The 16,197-nt window shown below is 43.9% G+C and overlaps 1 protein-coding gene across 1 annotated transcript in view; it reads left to right on the forward strand.

Annotated features, from left to right (window-relative positions):
* The window catches only part of Snup (snurportin-1), a 103,258-nt gene that overhangs the window by 39,387 nt on the left and 47,674 nt on the right, over positions 1–16,197 (forward strand). Inside the window, exon 5 of the mRNA XM_080283385.1 lies at positions 1,111–1,299. Coding sequence (XP_080139511.1) covers positions 1,111–1,299 — 189 coding nt within the window. The remainder of the gene's footprint in view (positions 1–1,110; positions 1,300–16,197) is intronic.

Here is a 16,197-nt window from a genome sequence, read left to right on the forward strand (position 1 = left end):
TTTACACTCCCTCTTCTGTCTTTCTTTCCTTCATTCTTTCCTCTTCCTTCTGCCTGTGGGTGACTCTACACTGAGTGACAAGCCACATAGGTTTCCTGTTCACCAGGAAACCATGTAATACGCTGGATGGTAACCATATAACCAAATTTTGGCATCTGGTGGTTTAGTGGGTAATTATTGCACTCCAGTTGGATTGAGCCTGTGAAGGTTTATATCCAAGGAGTGGTTAGGTTTGATTGCTCATGTAATGCCACTCAGGGCTGGTCACTCTCATCTAATGTCGGGACCAATTGCCTAGCCCCGGGCTCCTACGCTCCTCATGGGACAATGGAGGATTGGATGATGGATGGACATATATACAGAGATCTCAGACACAAGTCCAAGCTGTGATTGATGCACGTACACACTTCTTTATAAATGTTTTGTCACATACTTCTTTGGTCTTTTTCAAGGGTAGCAAGTCTCCCTGCAGGTGGTGGAGAACAAATGTTGCGTAGCATAAATGTGGCTAAAAGGGAAGGGTGCTGTAGACTAGGATTCCTCCACCCTTTATAGAGTACCCAGATGGTAACGCTACTTAAATGGTAACTAGAGCTGAGTCGATGATGCTTCTTAATAAGTAGTTTTGTATAATGTATTTCACACATTGGAAATGTAAATTGTGACACACATTTTATTCTTACTTAATCTTTCCTATTTTCAGTATATGTGTAATACCTGTGGGAAGAAGGATTACTCCATAGAGATGATTGAAAACACACATACAGGAAAACTTTTGCGTTACAAAAAATGTAGCCAAAGGGAGTAGGAGCATGGGAATTTTTCCATCCTGTCTCCTCTCATTTTATTGGTATAAGGTGGTGACCCCACCACTCAGGACATACATTACAGCAGCATTATGCATTATACATAATAAGAGGTGGGGAGATTGATACCTGGAACTTACTTTGATACTTGTATTCAAGAGAGAGGGAACACTTCTCTGGATGTTCCTACCTGATGTCAGTGTGGAATTTTTACTTAGGGTGATGATAACAATTACTAAATGCAAAACTATGATTGATATGCAGAAAGTTTAAAGTACAGATTGTTGTTCTTTTGGTGTTTCAGGGCCGAACACGGGCGTATTCGAAGTCTGGATTGATGGTTAACCAGTTTCCCTCTTTGCTGCCGGGTGGAAATCGTCAGACCTGCAGCAAAGGGTATGCGCTCTTGGACTGCATCTTTTCTGAAACCAACAAAACTTTCTATGTGTTGGACCTGGTGGTGTGGCTTAACCAGTCCATAATGGAGTGTGAGGTATGTACTAATTTGGTTTCACATACACTGACTGCAGAAAGTTTTGCAATACTCCCTGTTTTTGTAATGCAATTATTTTATGGTGAAAATAAAAAATAAGGTAAGGTATTGCCAACTAAGGTCACAGCTGATGATCCAGAATTTTGTTGTTCATTACCATTTGGCATGGAATCAGACAGACTCTGGAAGTATTCCACATTTTATTCTTGCATCCACATCTTAATTATGTTTGTTAGGTGGGGCGCAGATGAGCTATTGTGAGAATTAAGGTTCCGTTTCATGTATGATCAAGCATTTTTAGTTGGAATCAGGTCATGGGTGTTCCCCGGCCATTACATATCGTGAGAACAGTATTGTTATCATTTAAACACCTGAGTTCTGTACTTTTTTGGACCAGTGACACAGTGCACCATCCTGCATAAAGATGTTACAATCATGAATGCCATAAACTGCATGCAAATGCTGTTCTGACACCCACAAATGTCAGTCACTGTTCTTTGTTACATTCTGTGAGAGAAAATACAGTCTGCTTCTTCCCATAGTATCACTAAAATAGGTCCAGATCATAAATTGGTTTGGGAGTTTCAGTTTTTCCTGGTGTACTGAGGATTGTACCTGCTGACTTCATTGATGCCATACCCTAACACCACACCCTTCAACAGACCGGAATAAGCTCTCATCACACCACATGATGTTCCCACTGCTCTAGTGTCCTAGGAGGATATTTTTGGTGAAATTCAAGATGTGCCTGTGCATTTTTTTTTCTGGCATCATGGCAACAAACCAATTTATCTCTTTTTGAAGATGATGTTGAATGATGTGTGATACATTCCGAGGATATCAGAGTGGTTTCATTTGTAACTCTGCTGCTGTCATGCTAGGGGTCTTGAGTACTTCTTGCCCCAGAGGAGTATCTGTGACCTTAATAAAGTCTTGTGTGATTGACCAGAACATGAATTTAATGGCAGGAATTGAACAGCTGGCAAGCTACTTCATGCAGCCATAAGTCTTCAGTGTTGCACATATCTGGTAGTTTCTTCAGCAGGGACCTTTTCTTGTAAAATGAGGACTCTGACCTTTCCCTCATGTGACATGTTCTTTCCAGCCATCTTGAACAAGGATTGAGAAAAAACAGAGGGGTTCACAAAAAACAATAAAATGGGGCAGACAGGGCTGGCAGCAGTGTACAGGTGGGTCTAGTTATACAAGTGGGATATGTTAATGGCGGATTGCTCAGATAGCGAAAACTCATATAATGGAGTACATAACTTAATGGGAAAAATAGGGTTAGGTTAACTGACCCCCACCAAACCAGGTCCAGGTAATTTTATGAAAGAATAAAGATTACAAACATCTTAAAGCGTACACACCTATAATACTGTATTACCATATGCTCTATGATGATGCGTGATAATGGTCATGGAAGTAAATGGAAGGGGGAAGTAGCATGAATTAAGTATGTAAACCTACTTGTAATATAGTAAGAGCTCAGTGTGATTGAGCCACCCTTAAGTCTTTCCATCACTGCTGGTGCTTGAAATATTTTCTCTCACCAAAGCATGAGAGAGGAAACGGTGGTAGTGGGGTGGCTAAAGATCGCCCTTCCCCATCTCACATGCTGGAGACGTCGGGAGAACCTCCTCCCCCAGGGACAATTCTAGAGGCTCCTCAGGGTCCAGGGAGACTGGAGACTGTGTGCCTGTAACTTCAGGAAACCACGTGTTAGAGGAAACGGAGTGGAGTGACTGGAGATGCGGCAACAGAAAAGGATGATGAGGACCTGCTCCTGGTAACAGATTTTCATTTAAAGATAACGCCCTTGCCCTTGGAGATCAGAGTCAGCAACAATGGCATTTCCTCTTGACTAGTGGATGGCTGTGGTTCAGGTGGTAACAGTCATGTTGGAGTGAAGAACTGCTCAAGTCTTGTTTGTGATGCCTCAGCACTTTTTTTTTTTTTTTTTTTTTTTTTTTTTTTTTTTTTATAAAGCCCCTGGTATGCATTCACTGCCTGCATTGGCTCGACCTTGCTTTGCTCAGCTCTATCCATCTGTGGGTTGTGGTCCATTGCCTGGTCATCCGCATTTTTGGCAAATGCTATGATTTCTCCCAGGTGCTTCATGGTAAGCTTGGCTGGTGGTGGCTCTTCCTCTGGCACCTCGCTTTCCTCCTGGCTCTGCTGCTCATCCAGGAGGAAGAGATCCTCCTCTGTGAGCTCCTGGATGTGCAGTTCGAGGTCTGCCACATTAGCATTATCCACATCACGAAACCCAGCCTTGTGTGCCAGGGTAGCTATCTGCTGGTGAATGGCAGGGACTTGCTCCTTTGGGAAACCACAGAATTCTTGTGCTCCTTTGGCCACAAGGCTTGGCACACACTGTGCACATTGGAGAATGTCACTTCCTCTCATGACAGTTTGATGTTTTCAAGGGCATAGTTGATGGTGTTGCCCTTCCAGAACTCCCTGACCATCTACCTCTCATCCTCCACTTCACTTCCTTGTGTAGTACGTGTGTATTTCTAAGAGAAGAATGAAAAGTAGGTTATTATGTATTCCATGAAAATAGACTGCATCACCCAGGCCATTGCATTCAAATGCCACACAACCAGTAACTTCTTCCTAACGGTCCTAATGAACACATGTGGTGTCTCCAAATGGTAGACAAGCAGCAGTTTCTGCTTAACTTCGCCATCTGCATTGCTGCCAGGAAGCAGAGGAAGACAATCCTTGCCGGCCTTAAATCCTGGCACAGACTTTTCTTCCCAGGAGATGTATATCAGGATGGCATTTTCTTCCAAAAGAGGCCAGTCTCGTCCATACTGAACACTTGTTTTGGTAAATACATGCGTTCACTTACAATTCTGGCAGACTTTTGGAAACTGGTCTCCTGCCCCAGTGTCTGCACTTGCTGCCTGTCTGAGCATTTTAATGTTTTGCAGGTTTGGACACCTCTTTAAGTGGGCAAACCAACCATTACTAGCCATAGAAGTCTCACAGACTGGGCTTGCACACTTATAATGTGGCCATGCACCATCACTTATAATGTGGCCATGCACCATCACCACTTTGGTTCACATGCACACCACAAACACTCACCTGCAGCAACATGTGCATCATGTTCAGCCTTGCACATGTCACAAGCAGTGTGCCTTCTCTTGCACAAGACTCTTTGATAGTGAAATGTGGGATACATTCTGGTTCTGTGGCCATATCATTAGCAGCTGTTCCACTTTCTCCATATCATCACAGGAGTGAGTTGCCTGCATCTTTGCAGTGGATGCAGTACCTGCTGCCATTACGTGCATTTTAGCACGTGACTTAAGTATGGTGCACTTAGTGGAAGACGAGAGGTTAAAGGCATAACTTGGGCTGGACAGGCTTTCACCACACTTGTGACGGTTCACAGTTTCCAGTTTCGTGGCTAAAGTAATAGGCACATAAGCACACGTGGTGGGCACTGCACTTGCAGAGGTAAGGGTACACCTGGGAGGCACAAGCTTTTTGAGCTTGCAGCACAACACTAGAGAACAGTACACATTCTTGGTAATGGGCACTCATAAAGTACTTCTGACTTCCACAGCAGCTGGTGTAGGAGAGAGAGAGAGAGCGATTGAGCGATTGTGGTGGGAAGTGGAAGGAGAGGGCAGGGGGAAGGGGGTGATGAGCAGGACTCTCAAGCTCCTCCCACATACCTCTTTGTCACAGCCTTACTGAGTCTGGTGGGAAATGATGAGCATCTTCAATTTTCCACTCGTGCCAAATCATTTTCATGCAGCATCAGAATTTCATGTTGCATCACCAAATTTGGGTCTAAATTGCCCATTCTTGTATCATCAGTTTCATGTGTAACAGGTACTCATAAAACAGAACACACCTGTACATGCACCACCTGTAATGGGGGCATCATGAGTGCTGAAGGCTTGTGGCAGGCAGTGTGTGACAGTGGATCTAGGAAAGTTACCAAATACAGTACAATCAGACAATGGTAGGTGAATTTCAGAGATAGGAAAATTCAAAGCTTTGACTCTATCCAAGAGGGATCAGTATTGCAAAACTTTTGCAGGGAGTACAGGCAAACCCCAGTTGAATGATGCAGTTGGTTAAGTAAAAACCCATCGCTAGGCGGGGTATCGTATTTTGGGGTAGATTTAACGTATAAAGTATAGGGATGCGTTTTTGAGTTGGGTTTTCCCCCAGCCAAGTCCTAAACCCACCCAAATGAATGCAGAAAAAAGTTTAAAGCCAATCTAAATGGCCTAAATGTAAATGAAGCTGACTTAAGCCCAAAGCCAGTGCCAGTCTTGCTTGTACCCAGTCAAGGTCACTGGAGAATGCAATCTCTGTCTCATATTCAAATTCGGTAGAGAAGAAAAAGCAGCATTGTATACAATCCCACCATCAGACAGTTGCAGGACAATTAAATAAAAATTTGTTATGCATAATACAGTAGAGTCGCGATGTAAGACCGAAAGAAACAACGATCTTACAATAACACGGGCATTTAATTTCTCCCATAATTACATAATAGCACAGTAATACCACTCAGTTGTGCGAGAGAAATTGAGAAATGGATGCGTTTAGGTATTAGATATCTAGATACAACTCGTGTGTTATGCTTTTGTCGATCACTGATTGGCTTCCTTGACCTGACCCGACCCACGTGACCCCCATACCATCCATACCACCTGCCACAGCCTGCTGCCTGCAGCCTACGTCAGTGTTGTGTGGACGGTTGCTGTGGTGAGAAGTTTATTTGCTAATTTCCTTTCTCCTTGCTTCCACTCAGAACTTTGTGCATGTGGTTCCAAACTAACTTTAGCAATGCCTAAGCATCCTGAAAGTGCTTTGAACACAAGAAAAGCATTTATTTTAAATGAATATGTAAAGTTGTTGGACAGAGTGGCGTGTGGTGTTGGAGCTTAAATGGAAACGATCAGACAAATAAAATGGGTCGAGATGTTTACGATGTGGATAGTTTTCTTTGTTGGATAAAAAAGTTAATGATGAAAGAGCAGTAAAATTCATGTATTCACCTTTATTGCAACAAGTGTGAAAAAGAAAAAAAAAAGTCTTTGTGCTCGATCTTGTTGTGAACTGACAGTCTTTGGTTGAGAAAATTCGGATCTTATGATATGTTAAGACACTACGTGTTGACATAAACAGTTAGGTAATACTGTATAGGTGGTAGGTGGTGGCGACCATCATCCACTCACTTGATGTAGTGCTGCCTACTTCTTCCTTAGCCTTTATCATTCTTTTTCTGTGCCTGTCCTCCACTCTTCCTCTTTCTCCCATCTTTCCTGTCACTTCTTATTGCTTTTCCTTCCTTTACAGGTGGCTTTACATTGAGTGACAAGCCAAATGGTTTCCTGTAAGCCAAGAAACCATTTACAATGCTGGGTGGTAACCATATAACCAAACTATATGTGCTCCCTACACGTCAGCAAGTGGGTTGGTGGAGGGGTAGTGCCCCTCCCCGTAAAACAACTCAAAGTCAAATGGCCACCCTGTATGGGATTATGGTGTCTGGCAATAGATAGATAGATAATCTATCTATCTATCTATCTATTGCCAGACGCCTCAGTCCCGTTTGGGGTGGCCACAAACAAATCGCCTCCAAGTCGCCCTGTCCCCCGCCATTTCACTCCCCTGCTCCCAACTCACACCCCCCTCTCTCATATACCTCTCCACCCCATCCCTCCATCTCATCCTCGGCCTCCCCCTCCCTCTTTCCCCCTCCACCTCACTCACATACACTCTCTTCGTCAGTCTTTCACCCTCCATCCTCTCCACATGGCCAAACCACCTCAGTATGTTCCTCATAACGCTTCCTATCACATCCACATCAACACCACAACACTCCTTTATATCCTCATTCGTCAGCCTGTCTCTCCATGTGACTCCACAGGCTCCTCTTAAATAACTCATTTCCACTGCTCTCACTCTTGACTTGTGTCCTTCCAACAACGTCCAAGCTTCACTTCCGTACGTTAGAGTTGGTATCACAATACTGTCATGTAGTAACTTTTTCACTTCCATGCTCACTTCCCTGTTTCTTATCACTGCTTTCAAAGAACCAGCAACCTTTCTTCCCTGCTGTACCCTTTCAAGCACTTCACCCTCCAAACCTCCATCCTTACTCATCACACTACCCAAGTACTTAAACGTACTCACATTTTCCAATTCCTCACCATCCAACCTCGCTGTACATTCACTGACTTCACCTCCCTCAAAGACCATCACTTTACTCTTCCCTACATTCACCTTTAGATTCCGTTTCTTACACACTCTCCCAAACTCATCCACCAAGCCTTGCAGCTCCCCTTCGTCTTCACTCAACAACACAGTATCATCTGCAAACAACAGCACAGGGAGTTTCCAAACACTATCCTCTCTCACCAGGGCCACTCCAATATCCACTACCCTACCTTGTACCTCTTTTATTACCCCATCCATGTACAGATTGAACAACCATGGAGACATGACACATCCCTGTTTCAACCCAACTTTCAAAGAGAAAAATTCACTTAGTTCACCATCCACACGCACTGCAGCCTTCACACCATCGTACTTACTCTTCACAGCATTCAACAACTTCCCATCTACTCCATATATTCTTAACACTTTCCACAATCCTAGTCTATCCACCCTGTCATATGCTTTCTCCAAATCCATGAAAGCCGCATACAACTTCTTTCCCTTCTCTAGAAACTTTTCCACTAAAGATCTGAGAATGAATATCTGATCTACACAACCTTTTCCCTTCCTAAAGCCTCCCTGTTCTTCTCCAACTAATTCCTCTGTTCTTTCTCTAACTCTGTCAATAAGTATCCTACCATACACTTTTCCTATTATACTAAGAAGACAAATGCCCCTATGATTACCACACACTTCTTTTTCCCCTTTTCCTTTGTACAAGGGAATAATTATACCTGACTTCCAATCCTCCGGGACTCTACCTTCCTCCCAGGCCAATCTGCACATCTTCCACATCCATTCTACTACTATCTCTCCCTCATGCTTCAGCATTTCACCACACACTCCATCAATTCCTGGGGCTTTCCCTGATTTAACTTTCTTCATTGCTTCCACAACTTCTATCCTACTGATTTCTTCCTGTCTTCTCACCTCCCTCCTTCTCCCAGCCATTCCCCAGCCACTTATACTCGCATTACTTCCATCCTCCACGTTCAACAATTCCTTAAAGTGTTCTCTCCATCTGCTCACTTTTTCTCCCTTCTCCACTAGTAATCTACCATTTTTATCTTTCACTCCCCCGCTAACTTCACTTCCACCCTGTCTTACTCTTTTCACCTCTCTCCAGAACATTTTCTTACAGTCCCTCCACTTTACACTCAAATTCCTTCCAAATTCCTCATCCACTCTCTTCTTACTCTCTCTTACTAATCTTTTCACCTCTCTCTTTCTTTCTACATATAACTCTCTCTTCCGCCTCTCAACCTCTTCCACGCCCCTATTCCTCATCCATTCACTGTATGCTTTCTTCTTTTGTGCCACAGCCTGTTTCACCTCTTCAGTCCACCACGCTGTTCCTTGCACCCCCCTCCGTCTTCTCTTCCTTCCACACACCACATCACATGCTGCACATATTTCTTCTGTAAATATTCTACACACACCTTCCACGTCCCCCATCTGCTCCAATTCATATTTGCCCAATCGTTCCTCCATTTCTCTCTTATACTCTGCCTTTTTCTCATCCTCTTGTAACCTTTCCACTCTCCTTGCAACTACTCCTTCCTCTCGTCTTTCCGTTCTTCTGTTCCTCCATCTTACTTGGACTTTAATTCTGGCCACCACCAAGTAGTGGTCAGAAAGTCCACTCCCCGAACCTCTATAAACTCTTGCATCCTTTACACATCTTCGCATCCTTTCATCCACACACACATAATCAATCATTGCCTTCCTTTCATTCAGTTCGCTACCCACCCTTCTCATCACTCGCCATGTATACCTGTGGATCATTTTATGCCTGAAGAGGGTATTGGCTATCACCAACCCCCTCCCAGCACAAATGTCCACTAACGCACTGCCATTCTCATCTATCTCAGCAGGCACACCCCACTCACCAACTATTCCATCCACCTTCACATTCCCAACTTTACCATTCATATCACCAATCAAAAACACTCTCTCATTCCTTCCAAACTTTTCCATGCACACTTCTACATTTGTCCAGAACTCTTCTCTCACTCTTCTAGCACGATCTTGCGTTGATGCATACACACACACAGTCGCCCACATTTGTATTCCAACTTTCAACTTTACCCACACAATCCTTGATCCAACTGATCCATACTGTCTTATGCTCCTCTTCCATCTTTTACTCACAACTATACAAACTCCTTCCTTTGCCCTCTCATTCTCACCTACTCCTGCACATATACCCCATCCATACTCCCATTCTCTCACACTTTCTCCTTCCATTTTGTTTCAGTTATTCCACATACATCCACTTTCGCATCCTCAAGCACCTGGACAATCTCTCTCTCTTTCACCTCATCATTCGCTCCCCTTACATTCCACGTTCCAATTGCAATGTCCTTTGTCCGGTCCTTGGTCGTCAACGTTTGGTCAGTCCTTGTCCGAAGCTTATTGTTTGTTTTTTTAGTTAGTTGTTTTCCGGGGAGGGGCACTAACCCTCCGCCAACCCTTTTAGTCGCCTTTTACGACAAGCAGGGATACTGGGGGAGTATTCTTGAAAAACCCCCCTACCCCCAGCGGCGCTCTATCGGACGTCGGAGGAATGACGAACCAAAACAATGCTCTCACGCGGCGCGCGCGGCAAGTTCAAATTACGGACGACAAAATGCACATGATGCTGGGCGGCCATTATTCACATGTTATTAATGTTTAGATCAAGTTTTTGCTTGATTTGTAATGAGAAGAGATAGATAATACTGTATAATTATGCGAGTTTAGTCCTTGTGAATTATATTGTCATATAAATTATACTGCTTGGCTGACTTGTTTATTATTCATGATTAATGCATTCGTGTGTACAGTATCTGAGAAGTGAGATACGCAGTCACTCCATGCTGATGACTTCTTTATAGCTTTTTTGCTCCTTTACTGTTGATGACTAATTGCTTTCAGAAAGTTTCACAGTGCATTTTTTTTTTTTTTTTTTAAATTGCCAAACGTGATTCCTGACAAAATGCACATGATGCTGGGCGGCCATTATTCACATGTTATTAATGTTTAGATCAAGTTTTTGCTTGATTTGTAATGAGAAGAGGCTTAGTGGCAGTCCTTGGCGATTAAAATTTTTATGGGGAGTATTAGGGGACAAAAATAATCAGTTTGGTTAGGTCAGAATGCAGTAATCGGTTTGGTTTGGTCAGAATGCAGTAGCTATGCACTGATGTTTCCAGTCAGTGAGGTCTTAGGTAAACACATTGTCTTGGGTGTTTAGGCAGACATATTTGTGATAATCTATCTTTAAATATATTTTTAACAAAAAATATGAAGCTTCTAGAACTTAACCCCCATTTTGCATGTACAGTATATATATGTCACGTTTTAGCGCGAAACTGATTTAGCATGAGGTTCTGCATAGCCTGTCTCGTGTAATATGAAGACTTTACTGCAATAATGTATGAATGATGCAGAATCGTCCTAGGTGCAGATTATTGTGACAGAGAATCGTTGATATTTTGACGAGGAATTCTCTTGGTGGGGATTGCGATTGATGATGTGATCGGGATAGCCATTTCAACGGCCCCCCTCTATGTTGTTTTAGCTACTGTTCTGGTTGCTGAGCTCCTTTATTTTCTTCTCGCATTTTCCAGCATTTATTTAGAAATTTCTTTGTACAAGTAATCACTCTAATATCCGGACGCCCAATAACCGAACATCCCCACTAACCGAACCTTATCATCCTGGGATCAAACATTCCCAAAATGGTCCGAAAATCCAAAAAAATTGGAAAAAAAAATCGATTTTTTGCCGTCCATAATTTGAACTTGCCGCGCGTCCCGTGTGAGAGCATTGTTTTGGTTCGTCATTCCTCCGACGTCCGATAGAGCGCCACTGCATCCTCCCCACTTCCCGCCTGTCTCTCACCGCGACAAGACCTGCGCTGTTCGCCATGGCTGCCCACGTGCTCGCTTTTGTGGTGGTGCCGTACTTGCTGCAAGGCCTCCTGCTGCTCTCTGCCATACTCTTAGTGTGTGCGATGATGGCCCCGCCTCCTGAGAAAAGGAAGAGAGTGGTGTTGACTCTGGAGAAGAAACGGGAGATATTGGAGAAGGTTGATGCGGGCTGGTCTTCCTCTCGCATTCTCCGCGAGTTCAACCTGGCCCGGTCGACTTTGTTCGATATCAAGCGTTCCCGAGACAAGCTCATGCAGTACACGGCTGACTTCTCGTCAAGAAGCAAACGCAACGTGGAGAGGAAGGTTATGTTCACCCCCAAGTATGCAGAGATCGACCGCTCCACGTTGATTTGGTATCGACAGCAACGTGCAGCTGGTGTGATGGTACGTGGAACGGAGCTGAAGGCTGCTGCTGAGAAGTTTGCAAGGCTTCATGACGCCCTTGACTTCAAGGCATCCGAGGGTTGGCTCTTCGCGTTCAAGTTACGACATGGCCTTACTAACCGTAAAGCACATGGTGAAGCATTGGACGCTAACGAGGATGGAGTGGACGAGTTTCGGCACAAGGTGAAAGGCTTGATCGACAGGGAGGGCCTCACTCTCGGTCAAGTCTATAACGCTGACGAAACTGGCCTATTCTATCGCTCGGTGCCAACGAACACTCTCGCCGATGAGACGGAGAAGCGTGTACCTGGCCGCAAGCTTTCTAAGGAACGGATATCTGCTTTGTGTTGTGCCAATGCTAACGGCATGCACCGGCTTAAGCCCGTTATTGATGGCTGTGCAAAGCAGCCTCGGTGCCTTCGTGGGGTGATGGATGTCCTTCCTGTCGTATGGTACCATTCTTTGAAAGCATGGTTCACAGCTGTGATTTTCAAAGACTGGTTTCACCATCACTTCGTCAAGGAGGTCATACATTACCAGACGAAGACACTGGGAATTCCTCGCGACCAGGAAAAGGCTCTCCTTCTCCTCGACAATGCACCTGCCCACCCGTGCGACAAGGACTTGGTTGCTGAGAATGGCCGTATTAGGTGCATGTTTCTGCCACCTAATACGACTGCTCTCATTCAACCAATGGACCAAGGAGTGATCGTGGCAACAAAGCGCCTGTACCGTCGGAAGTTCCTGGACGAGGTGATGGTGGTTCTCGAGGACGAGGACGAGCGCAGGGAAGGACGTGACACTCGAGGCAAGCGGACTTTGGAAAACCTTTGCCGCTACAACATCAAGTCTGCGCTGTACAACTGGGCTAGTGCATGGAAGGAAGTCCCTGTGAAAACTCTTGAAAATGGTTGGTCTCGTCTGCTTCTCGGAACAGATGTGGAGTACGATTTCCTAGGGTTTGACGTGGTTGACTTCCATGCACGGCTACGTACGCACGGCGACGATGTTGATATGGACGATGTTCGTGAGTGGTTGGACGACGACGAGGGCGATCCTGGGTATCAGACGTTGTCTGATATCGAGATCGCGTCTTCGGTTGCTGGTGTCAGTCCCGAACTTGAAGATTCCAACGACGAAGGCGATGATGATGCAGACTCCGCCCAGCAGGACACTACTCCAGCCATCCCCAAGCTGAGCGCACTCCGGGAACATCTAGAGTTCGTCCTAGACTACCTGGAACACCCGGACTGCGACAGGGAGATGGGGCCCTTGGGACTCGTGGAGGAAGTGCGTGCTTTCTGGCAGCGCATCATCAATCGCCAGAATCGTCGGTCCTTGCGTCAGTCAATGATTGACAGTTTTTTCAGGCCCGTGACCCCCGCTGTGCCAAGCCCTTGTTCCACTCCGTTGCCTCCCCAAGACAGGCCCTCATGCTCCGAGCCACAGCCCAGCACATCAGCTACAGTGGAGTCACCGCTCGACGTGAGTTTGCGGCTGTCTTCAGAGTCTTCTGTAGTCGGTACGCCATCACCACTACCCACTGATGCACCCCTTGGACGCCTGCCAGTGATACTCTCTGGCTCTGACAGTGAATAAACAGCAAGAACTTCTCCACTAGACCACACGGGAATTTTGAGTGTTGTGCAGTGCAAAAAACGGTGTGTTGTGTTAAGGTTTTCAAGTTGGGAGAAAAGACTAAGTAGAAAAGAAATTTAACGTAACTAACCTTCTTTGTTTTGGCTTTGGAAACTTAAAAAAACTTGGGAAAAGTTAATGTGCAACACTTAAATTTAATGGAACATTATTTGGACTAAAGTGAACACTGTGAAAAGAACGGACTTCTGTGTGTTAGTGACTAAGTTCAGTGCAAGACTTCAGGAAGAGTGTAGTGCAAGTGCTTCAGGAAATCGTTCTTACTGTCAGAGTCCGAGAGGAGGCGGTTATTCATTGAGGTGGCCAGGGACTTGCTGTAAGTAGCCAGAATGTTTCATATTGTACTATTTCCCATACTATATTTACCAGAATGTTTCATATTGTATTTTTTCCCATACTATACTTACCAGAAGGTGTCATACTGTACTTCTTTCCATACTAAACTTACCTCATGCATGTGCAGTAGGAATGTGTTTTTCAGAGTTCGGTTAGGTTCGGTTAGGTTAGGTTCGGTTAGAGTCCATAAGTACCAGAATGTTTATTAATGTATGAACATACTTCTAAACCCACATTTTATGTTTCTATTGCATTTATTTCAGTCATTTATGTGCCTTATTGGTGTGATTTGGGTGTTAAATAGGTGCTATGCATGTCCGGAGGGAGTTGTATGGGTGTTTCTCTGTGTTAGGGTCCGTAAGTACAAGTCCATAAGCTGGGGCCCAATATCCGGACGAAACCAATATCCGAACCTACCGATGGCTCTATTGATCCGGATATTGGAGGGGTTACTGTACTGTATTTTCTAAGCGTTTTCCCTTAACCTGCCCTGTACCAGCAATGTACATGTACGTCAGCCCCTATATGCGCGGACAGTGCCAGCAACATACATGTATGTCGGTGATATGATATAGTTGCCAAAATTTGAAAATTCAAATTAGGCCCCCCAAAATCGGCTGGGATATTCCTTTGCCTTTCTAGGCCTCGCCCGCCAGGTATGAGTCATCACCACACACCTGGGCCCATGCTGGAGCCCGCCATGTCAGTCTGATTTTGACAGTGAATGAGTGAGGACCATGGCACATCGCGGCCTAGCCCATTACGAGATTGACTCTCTCCTTGAGGTGCCCTGTGATGGGGAAAGCGATTCCCTATTAGATGATGTGTCTGACAGGGATTACGTTCAGCCAGACTGAGATACGTGTGGGCACAGACTTTCTACCTCAGAAATATAGAATAAGAACTATTACAAACATTACCTGGGCAATCCAACTCATTCACTCGCTTGTCATAATGCGCCAACATACATACCAATCCTTGGGGACACTTCCTATATCATCTGTATACCCAACAAGAGTGTCCTTGGCTCAAATAGCATAGTTACCAATGAAGAAAATGCAGAACTTCTGCCTCCTCTCGTTCTGTGGTGGCAGCGGGCAGTGAAGACTACAGGCGTTACTCCGAAGTTTTCATTTGCCAGCTCAGGGAGAATCGAGCTCAAAATCAACCTAAATGGCTTCTGTGAATACTTTTATGGTTGTTTCATGTTTTCTCATCATTTCCAACCTATCTAGTATAAAAAAAAAAAAAAAAAAAGAGAGAGAGAGAGAGAGAGATTGGCTGGCACCATGGTTCTAGGAGGGTCCAAAGTGTGCCAGCTCACGGCGGGTTAAACAGCCCAAATATAACACATGCTTTATCGATCAATGATACGATCAGAGTAGCCTTTAAAAACATGATTTCTCGCTGTCACAGTTTTCATTAGTACATGAAACATTTACTCTTTAAGTCTTTCATAATTATTAATATTTATTTAAATTGTTATTATGTATTCCATGATAGGTTAGATGTTCAGTAGTTAAACACGAAATATGCATTGTTGAGTCACCTAGTTGTCCTCGTTTGATGATCGAGAATCTGTATCCCAAATGACAGTGTTTTCTCCACCTATGACTAAAACACATTAATCTGAGTCTAAAAATAGTTTATAAATGAACCTAAACACAAAGTTTAGGTTTAAAAATCATCAAAATCAGTAAAAAAAAAAAAAATCAAAACCCATTGCAAAACCGGGGGTAGGCCTATGATAGGCGGGGTAGGGTGATGTATTTCTACCCCCATTACTATTCTGCAGTATCGCATCTAGGGGTATCGTAAATTGGGGTTTGGCTCTGTATCTCACTCTTGCAGTGCCAGTAGAGCACATGTATTTTTATTTCGCTGCATTTTCAGTAATACCTATGTATGATATTAAGTATGATATACAGTATTTGCTGTTTGTTATATGTTTTATAAATACCATAATTGCCATTATTGTACATATATATACCTATATATATTATATATATATATATATATATATAAGGAGTTTGTGTTACTCAGTCCATGAACTAAGGGTTTGAGAAATCAACTACTTGGCTTCATGCACTGAAAACATTTTTTTTTGCTCCACTTCATATTGATCATACTGGTTCACAGAAAATTATGTCCATGTGTGTAAGTTTTGTATCAATATGTGCCATAGTTTTTTTCCATCCAGCTTCCTGAACCTACATGCTTCTCTGCAGTTGGAGAATAACAGATTTAATAAGAGACTAAAAATGTACTGGTAGATATCTGATGGTAGAGGGCATGCTGAAATATGGGTATACAAATTTGCATGTCACTATTGTGTGCTGTAGTGTAGCAGTAACGAGCACCAATAAAAAAGGCGTGAAAGTCAGTTAAAATTTGGCCTCAGTCGAGGT

Source organism: Coenobita brevimanus, chromosome 97 (assembly GCF_032717465.1).
Source record: "Coenobita brevimanus isolate Jiangsu-jjx chromosome 97, ASM3271746v2, whole genome shotgun sequence".
NCBI classification, from domain to species: Eukaryota; Metazoa; Arthropoda; class Malacostraca; order Decapoda; family Coenobitidae; genus Coenobita; species Coenobita brevimanus.